General features: G+C 34.9%; 1 protein-coding gene across 1 annotated transcript; it reads right to left on the bottom strand.

Annotated features, from left to right (window-relative positions):
* Positions 1–2,104: 2,104 nt before the first annotated feature.
* Positions 2,105–3,128, bottom strand: LOC142626429 (metalloendoproteinase 2-MMP-like). Its single transcript, XM_075800253.1, has one exon. The coding sequence runs from the start codon at positions 3,126–3,128 to the stop codon at positions 2,190–2,192; it is 939 nt and encodes a 312-aa protein (XP_075656368.1). The 3' UTR covers positions 2,105–2,189.
* Between the last annotated feature and the right edge of the window lie 6,681 nt (positions 3,129–9,809).

The raw sequence follows: 9,809 nt of genomic DNA, 5'->3' as shown, positions 1-9,809 counted from the left end.
CACTTCTTCATTAGATAAAGGTGAAGTTTCTATGCTAGTAACTTCATCCATTGCAAATTCAATAGATTCAATTTAACTTACAAATAATTTGACAAATATATAATTACTATTAACTAAGTAAAAAATCAAACCCAAGTCAAAACATTACACTATTACAGCTTATATAAAAAATTAAAAAAAAAATCATATCACAGATTGTAATAGAGCATGTGAGAGTATAATGAGCTTGAGATTGAAAAACTGAGATTGAAAGCTTTGATTAGTTTGATACCTAAGTTAAGAGTGGGTCGGTGAGGTGAGGTGAGCTTGAGACTTGAGACTTGCAAAGAACTCTGAATCAGAGAGGGGAAGGGAGACGGAGAGTGAGATTGTGAGAGGGGAGGCGGAGAGCAGAGAGCAAAACGGGGAAGGGAATGGGAGCAGTGGAGGCGTGGAGCTGGAGGCGCACAGAGAGATGAGAGTGAGAGGAGCCAAGCTGAGAATCTGAGACATGAGACGAGAATGAATAGGAGAGAGCATTAAGGTTTTGTTGTTAATTCAAACAGTGTGTTTTGCACCCTTTTTTTTCTTTTTGAATTTCGGCCTGAATTGGCCGGTTCGATGCCGATATAGATTAAATCGGTTTGTTTCGGCTGATACGGACAGATTCGACACAAATTGGCCCAAGTCAGCACTAAATTGGTGCGTATCGGCGCGTCTTGGGAAAAAAATCTAGACGCGGCATCGCCCGCCACACCCTGCATCAAGCTGCATCGGACGCGAGTGCAGCACCCATTTTGCCACGTCAATGCTTCAGAGGCTGGCATCTGTCTGAGTAGAACAATATAAGTTATGGGATCTTGATATTGGAAACAAGGACACAATTAAGCATGGTGGATGTCCAGGAAGCTATAGAGCAGCTTTAAGTCTTTAACATAGGCAAAAAGCAGTTACAGAGTCGATGATATTGATACAGATATGTGTCATTATTTTCATTGCATAGTCGCACGTAGAGTCAATTCCTACTCGAACTTCCAGCAAACACTAGCTGATCCAATGTTGCTATCATCGATTTTGTGTATGAATATTTGAGGAGGCTCTTCTCTGCTACAGGCAAAGTACACATGAACATATTAATCGCTTGAGGCTAGATCACAAGAAGAATCTTACTTTTTATTTTTCATGTTGGTTATTTTTGCATGTTACTTCAAATATACCTGTCAATTAAATTATGAAGCCATGAAATATGCACCAGTAAGGCTCCTTGAATGGGTGAATATCCAAGGATCAAATAATCTGGATTCCGGAATAATAGAGAAGATGTTGAGATACATAAGTAAAAATACATACCAAATGATATGGTATAAATAAGAGATTATAATGCTATGGCACGGTAGATTAGCCTCTATCGATGACCAAAAAAAAAAGGAGGATCAATTGAGACAGTTTGAGATGTTAAAAAAAAAAAACGAAATGAAAAGAGCAAACGGATGTAAATCAGTTGAAGTTGAACATAAAATTAAGCACAAAGAGAATGTACAAGATCGAGGTCATTAGTAGATCAGGCGTACCTAAAATTTGTAGGGTCAAAGATGTTGGATGAACTTTTTTTTTTTTTTTTGAGAAAAAGGCAAGGAGGATGAACAGATCATATTGGCAACTGTTTTTGCAATTGCACTAGCTTGACATTTTTTACTTTCTATGTATGTTGTTGAGATTGGGGATGCTTTTACCTCAACATGTGGCTGATAGCCGCTATTTAATGCACCTGAAATGGTACATCTATATTAAAATTCAATCATAAAAAGTCCTTAAGAAATTGTTATTTTTGGTTATTATAGTTAAAAAGAAATTAAAAAGTCTTATTCATCTCAATACAAATTTCCAAGTTGTATAATTCCATGATAGTATAAAAATGAAGCATTATTATTTCACTTTATTTTTATGATTTGATAATTGGGATTGAAGGATTTGAACATTGTTCGTCTTCGATGTAAAGATAAAAAGATCTCATTTAACTGCAAAGCTCTTGAAAAAATGAAATAGTATTATTACAATTTGAAGTAAAATACAATCAAGTGTCACTTTCTACCAAGAGTAGGTTAAAACTTTACTTTCTCTCTTCATGTCTCATAGTCCCAGTGCCATGTATTTGCACTATGTTTTATTCTCTACCTGCTAATAATTGCATATTGCACATCCTTGAACACTTAAAAATTACATAAGGCTTTAATGCCATCAATATCGTCCCTATGCAAACCTTGGGTCACCCTTGAACGTATGGCAGGCCACATGATGGCCCCTTCAACTTCGCTATGCCCTAACCCAAGAAGGTGCCCAATTTCATGCAAGGCAGCTGTCTCCAAGTCATATGAACCTGGGACTGCTCCCACACTCCATTTTTCATCTGCATCATAATGGAATCTCCCATTAGTCGGTGAAAAAGCATGGGCTAGGGTTCCACCAGCTCCATCGAAAGGGGCCCCATCTCCATGGTCCCCCCTATGAAAACCAATTTTGAGATCTGTATTTGTTTGATCTTGAGCCCTTGAGAACTTGAAGTGTGTGTTGGCAGCCCGCGTTTCAAAAGCTTTTGTGACGGGACTCATTGCTTCAGTTGGGGTGCCAGGGAGAAATCCATAGGTGAGATGGTACTTAGAAGTTGGCCACTTGGGATTTCCTTGGAAAAAAGTATAGTGAGAGACAGTATGAAGAGAGCCATGGCGATGGTGATGTTTATTCTTGCCTGAGCGCATCCAATTTGTACCATTGATGATATCTGCCACCCCACAACGAGGCATCATCATTGTTGATACTGTGTTGACATCCATTGACCCTGTGGCGTTGAGATGGTAATTAAGTTGGTAAGTTTTAATGGCAGATTCCAAGAGTTCATCAAAATCATCATCATTGGTATGAGTTTGATTTTGAGAATAATTATAGCTCAAATAACCAAATTTCTCAAGGTAGGCTTTGAGGTTATGGATGCCTTTGACCTTTTCTCCCTTGTGACATCCCTGAAGATGTTTGAGAAACCCAAACGGTGATGATTTTTTGTCATGGATGTTTCTTGATGTTGCATGGGAATGAAGAGGAAAAGGGAGAAGGAGGAGAGTGAATGAAAACAGAGAAAAAACTTTATAAGACATTACTGAGAAAGTTTGAAGTTAAGCTAGAAGCTAGAACAGCAGAGCTTAATGGTGCAAAAGTGTTATAGTTTGGTTGCTATGTATGGATTCTTAAGTAGAAGGGGCAAATTGATAAATCTTTTGCCAATTCAGTCGTATGTACATGACTTTTACTAGCAAATTGAAGACTTCATAAAAGTAATGCTATAGACCCATTGATTCACCTTTACAATGAGCTTTTTTTTTTTTTTTTTTTGTGAGAAACAAGGAGCATTAGAATATTAAAAGGAGACCAATTCTGGAATATTGGGTCTTAACATATACTCTTGGACTTGCCTCGATAGGTCCGACATATTAGTCTCCAAACTTATAATTTGGGATAAAATGATTTGCAGAAATTGCGGGGTTGGGAGGGCAGACATTCTAGAAATTCCAGAAAATCGTATGTGAAAATCATAGACAGAAAAGAATCGTTTTTTTTAAATAATTTTAAATTATTTAATAGATCATATATAAAATTTAATACACGTGACGTGAATGGTCTTATATTGACGGCCATGTAATAGCCTAATTTATAAGAAAAATTTGTAAATTTATTATTATTTTTTCTGTTTTCACCTTTTAGCTGCTAAGAGTTAAAGAGTATGGACTAAGGGTCCGTTTGAATGCAGCTAAAACTGAAAACTAAAAACTGAAAACTGAAAAATACTGTAGTAAAATAATTTTTTTTTTAATGTGTAAATAGTACCGTGGGACCCACTTTTAATAAAAAATTCTGAAAAAGTACATGAACAGTGCACGCACAGTACACGCACAGTGTGCGCACTGCGGTTTTGTGCCCCCGCAGCCGAAACGAAAAAAAAAATTCCTAAAATGTGTTTTGCGTCTAGACGTGGACACAAAACGCAGCTCCCAAACGCATTCTAAATAGAGTTTATACTACCTTTTGGGGTTGTGACAGTTAAATATTAACATTTGGAGGTCGAGAGCCATTTAGCTCACTGACACATTTTGGTATTTCAACTTAAAAAATCTAGGGTTTCTTCAAGCTCTCAACTATTGAATTATCAACAACAACAACAACAACAAAAAATTAAAAATTATTATTAGAGGTGTTTCTTTGTGAGAAATTTATACTATGTTGAGATACTACTTAACTCACAAGCCTAATGACATAATAAGGAGTTTCCGCTTTACATTGTTATATTAACCAATCACCGTTGTCATCATTGTTCAATATGCGATACCATCACTTCACTAGTCAACTATTATTTTTATATTCCAATAATACACTCAAGTATTCTACTGTTATGTAGGAAAACTTTGAATATAATGTGATATTATAAGTTTGGCTAAAATACGTCTTTTGAGTTTAGGATCGATTCTTCATTGATGCTTTTAATTTACACCATTGATTTCCAAAACTTGCAGCTTACCTCCTATATATATTATTATAACAATGTCAATTTTTTGTCCAAACAACATTTTTGGATGAGCAAATGACAACAGATAATGGTCGAGAGTGTGAATTACATGTTTTAAAAGTTGAATGACTGATGTGAGTGTATTTTTACTGTTGATCTTCCCTAAAAAAAAATTATTTTATTTTGTTATCCCTCTCTCTCTTTTATATCTATAATTGAACTTTATAATTTTTTAAAATTACAAATATAAGAAATATTACGTACAATATTCTCTCTCTCTCTCTCTCTCTAAGAGCATTTACATCAGTCTCACCAATTTAATATTTCAGCAAAAATTTATCTAAACTCAACCAAAACAAGCATGCACCAGCCTCACTAAATTAACTAAAGTTTTTAATGAGGATAGTCTCATCTTTACATGTAGTGATCTTATATCCTCGCTATATTAAATTTCAATGTTGATAAAGTATTGAGACTGATGTATGTACATGAAAATAATAGATAGCTAAAGTATTAAATTCCAATTTTTTTTTTTTTAGTTATTATATATTTCATTTTTGTAGTTGGGTTTCCCTTCTAAAACTTTAGGCATTTTCTTCTCAATAAGCGTAGCTAGCCTCACCCAAATATCAACCATCCAATCCAAAAACTTAACAAAAACAATAAAAATATTCATAATGATGATTGTATTTTAGCACCCAAAAAAAAAAAAACATATTTTACCACCGAAGATACCAAAAAAAAAAAAATCATGTGTTATTGCAACTACAGTAATTGGTATAAATACCAATTGACTGTAACAAGTTGTTAAAAAAATAAAATACAATATTTTATTACGATTATATCTCTTCCTTCAATTAAAAATTTCAAATTCTCTCTCTTCCTTTATTATTTTCTTAATGAGTTGTTTATATTATTTTAAATGAAGTGATAAAAAAATAGAACATTTGATATTGGGTATATTGTAAAGTGAGGTGATAAAATAAATAAAATAGCTTTTTAAGGCGCTAAAAGCTAAAATTTTTAATATCACCACTATGAATGCTCTAACTTCAACAACAAAAAATCCTAGCCAGCCTAGTATTAAAAAAGACGTTATTTTTTTTTCTTTATTGGTAAATGATTGCATCTTAATGTATTTAGAAACAACAATTTTGCTCATTAAAAAAAAAAAACAACGATTTTGTGTATTTATAATTTTTTAATATTATATGGATGTCTATTTGGAGTTTTTTTTTTTTTTACTTCGGTCCTCACGAAATTAAAATCTTGGGTTCATCTCTAAGCTAAATATTTAAGGAGACTGATGTGAATGCTCTAATCCAAAAATAATAATAATAATAATAAAAACTCTTCTACTACCTTCGCTAAGAAAGGAAAAGAAAAATGATTGCAAGAATGCAAGGTGAGTTTACCACTTTGGTTATTTCCTTTTAATCGTAGTAAGTTCTAAAAGAAAAACGTTCTTCCCATTATAACAAGCATTTCATATAATTGCAGATTCGAAGAAAGTGTGCCTAGCTCATACAAGAAGGCTACGAAAGACCCCCAAACTTTGTCTTGTTTTAGGAATTGAATCAATTTATTTTATTTTTTTGGAGAAGGAATTGAATCCATTAATATGATAAATGAGACTTGAGAATTACGCTAGGAGTCTCTTATCAATGCCGGCCTATATTGGCTAATCAAAGTCATACAGGATACAGCCATAACGAACGACTCAAAAGGAAAATCAAGGTGCTTTCAAAAGATAAAAGATAAAAGCACTTCGCATAATACATTCTCATTCATGTAGTCTTTATTTATATTTATTTTCTTTTGAGAAGAATTCCTATAGTCTTTAAATAGCACACAAACTATAAGACTTTTACACCGTCCAACGACAGCTTTAGTTTCAAAATTCCGTAACCATGGCTTGAAAGTTTTGAAGCTTTTTTTCTTTTTCTCACATGGTGGACTGAACACAACTTGAGGACTAATGCAAAAAACTTTTATGGGACTTTTATGTATTTAAATATCAATTAATAATATTTAATTTATTAATAATCTATACATATATATATATATAAACAAAACCTCTAAACCTTCCACAAATTTCCATATAATCACTATTTTCTTTTTCTTTTTATTTTAAATTCTTTTTTATTTTCGTTCCCCCACCATATAGAGTTTTGGTCGCAGTGATATCCTTACTCCAAGGACACTTTGGAGGTAGTTTAAACATAGTATAATTCTAATCATTTGGGAAAATGGGCTTTTGCCCTTTTCACGAAAAAAAATCAGCATGTTGCCCCCTTTCCCAAACTAATTAGGGAAATGCCCTTCTTTTGAAATTCGATTTTCTCAAAATTGAGTTTCAAAAAAAAAATTTTGAAGCCCTATAGGGACGTTTTAAGGAGCCTATAGCGATGTTTTAAGGACCTATGGTGGCGTTTTGTAACTCGAGCTCCATGAAATCAAGTTATAGGTAAATTTTTTTTTTTTGTTTTTTTTTTTACCTATAACTCGATTTCATGTAGCTCGAATTCCAAAATGCCGCTATAGGCTCCTTAAAACGTTGCTATAGGGCTTAACTCGATTTTGAGAAAATCGAGTTTCAAAAAAAGGGCATTTTCCTAATTAGTTTGGGAAAGGGGGCAACATGCTGATTTTTTTTTTGTGAAAAGGGCAAAAGCCCATTTTCGCCTCTAATCATTAGGCCATAAAAGAAACAAACTTTGCTATACATGTTTCAATCCTTAAACATAACAATTTGTCTGCCTATTTTTTTGATAGGTCGTCTACCAAAATTTGTATCTACATTAACTAATATTTTGTTTGGAAGGGGTGTAAAAAATATTATTGATATTGTTTGCTATAATTATAATTCTACAATACAAACCAACACTTTTCTAATCCATCGTTTAAAATAATAATAATAAGAGAAAATTATATTATAGTTGTATCACTTATAAAGCCAGTTTTGTTATAGTATTGTTATAGTAGTATTGTTGGCTTAGTTTTGTGAAATATGTTATTAATAACTCCTTTTTGTATTTGTTTGATGGTTCTTCATGTTTTTCTGTTTTTGTTTTCCTTTTGATTTTGCAGGTTTCCTTAGATGCTATCGAGCTACGGGCTTCAGCAGCTTTCAAACCTAGATAGATACTAGTTGTCAAGCTAGCTGTCAAGATTTAAAATCCAGCACTTCCTTACTTGATTCTTAGACAGACTTGCATGGCTTTAACACTTGAACTTGAAACCTTGTTCCTTGAAGTATTAAACACATCCTAGATCTACCTAATTACAAGTAAAGTGTGTTCTGTCAAAAGATTAGCCAATATATAAAATGTTGACATATGTTCCTAACATCAAATCACATATATCCTAACAATCTCCCTCTTTGGCAATCCGTGACAAAATCACAACAAACAAATGAACATATGAGAGAGTCACAAATCACTCAACTCATACTCTCTTGTTGAATACAATGAAATCTATTCTAACACAAATTCTTGAAAAACTTTCCCAGAAGAGAGTTCATGGCAAGTAGACTTTGACAACCTGTATTTCTGAAACACTTTAAAAAAACTCATCAAGGCATCTTAGTGTGAGATAGAAATAAAAGATTGCATACAATAAATAAGAAACATGTGTATAAAGAGATAAAAGAAACAATACATGGAGAGATAGGTGAAAGAACTGTAATAACAACCTCAAATGTATATATATCAACATGTACAAGGTTTGCTATCACAATATGATCACAAGATCTAAGGTACATGAACAATGTATCTAAAATTGAAAAAAGAAAAAGAAATAGATACTTAAAAATCCTCACTACATCCCTCAAAAATATGAACACTCCCCCTATCTCTTAAACTAACCCTCCCCCTATGAGTATGACTACTCTCATCTCAAAACTACTCCCCTTTTTTTGTCACGAGTGACAAAGGGGTAAGTACATCAAGTAGACATCAAGTAGACATCTCATCATCACTAGGCGAGCTAGCATCATCATCCTCATCAGCATCATCACTGCCGAAGCCATCGTCACTCTCATCCTCGGATGCAGGTGGAGATGGAGAAGAAGCAACTGTGAAACTACCCATGATAGCCTGTCGTCGTGCAATACGACCAACACGGGTGTTCATCTGACACAACTCATCACTGAGTGTGTCAAGGCGAGCATCTATGCGCACAAGTTGTGCCATGATGGCCTCAAGGGTCACACCGCCCATAAAAGAAAAAGGAGCGGATGTGGATGGAGCGGTAGAAGTTGGAGGAGCAACCATCTTGGTCTAATTCCACCTTGAGCGAAGCTGTGCAAAACTCCGCTTAACAGTAACGGCATCAATGGCACACATGAACGTGAAGTGGGGAGACTCAGGATAGGAGACAGAAAAATGGCAAAGGGGTCGTGTGATAGCCGAAGGAAAAATGAGCTTATCACGGGTCGCTGTATCCTTATAGACATCTATAAGGGAGAGTATAAAGTGAGAAGGGAAGTCAATTGAAAGATCCTTAATAAGGGATAACAAAAGGCGAGCACGAGGCTCTGTGATGGTGTTATAGTGAGACAAAGGATGTAGAACAAAGGTCATCACCATGTTAATGAACCTTGGACCTTTAGCAAAGTCCTAGCAATGGGTGTATTAGACAGTCACCCCAAGAAGAAGGTGTCTCACAGAATAGAGAAGAGAGTTCGTATTTGGACACTGTCCTTAGACGCTCACAGCCAGGATAGTCAGGATGCGCTACCCTAGGAACGTGTAGTACCTCGAATACAATATCCGGAGTAACTACTATACGTATACCCCGAGCACGAGTGACAAACTAGGGTATAAAATAATCAAACCTATGCATATTGGAGTAGAACTCCTGTATGATCACGGAAGGGCACGTGACCGGGACGCCACATAGTGACTCCCAACCCCTACTGTAGATGACAGTGGGTAGGTTAGTGTCAGAAAAGTCTTATAGAATGACTTGGCGTTTCGAATGAATGCCTCGTCATGAAAATTTCTCTAAGAAGTCCGATTTGGCCTTCTCATCACGGAACCGTACGTGAAAAGGAGTGAGGTTAGAAGGAGAAGAAGAAGAAGATCCCCGGAACAAAGAGGGTTCCGGGACGGAGTGGATTTATGTTTAGGTGCCATGACGCAACTAACATAAGAGGGAGAGAAAAAGAGAAAGAGAGGGAGACAATCAGAAAAGTACCAAACAACAAATATATCAAAATATGTAGAATTGAAGGTACGTATGCATGAGAATGCATGAAATGTGACATGCAAATATA

The sequence above is a fragment of the Castanea sativa genome, chromosome 2 (assembly GCF_040712315.1).
Source record: "Castanea sativa cultivar Marrone di Chiusa Pesio chromosome 2, ASM4071231v1".
Taxonomy (NCBI): Eukaryota; Viridiplantae; Streptophyta; class Magnoliopsida; order Fagales; family Fagaceae; genus Castanea; species Castanea sativa.
The sequence above is the reverse complement of the archived record's forward strand: the minus strand, read 5'-3'. Positions and strand labels throughout refer to the sequence as shown.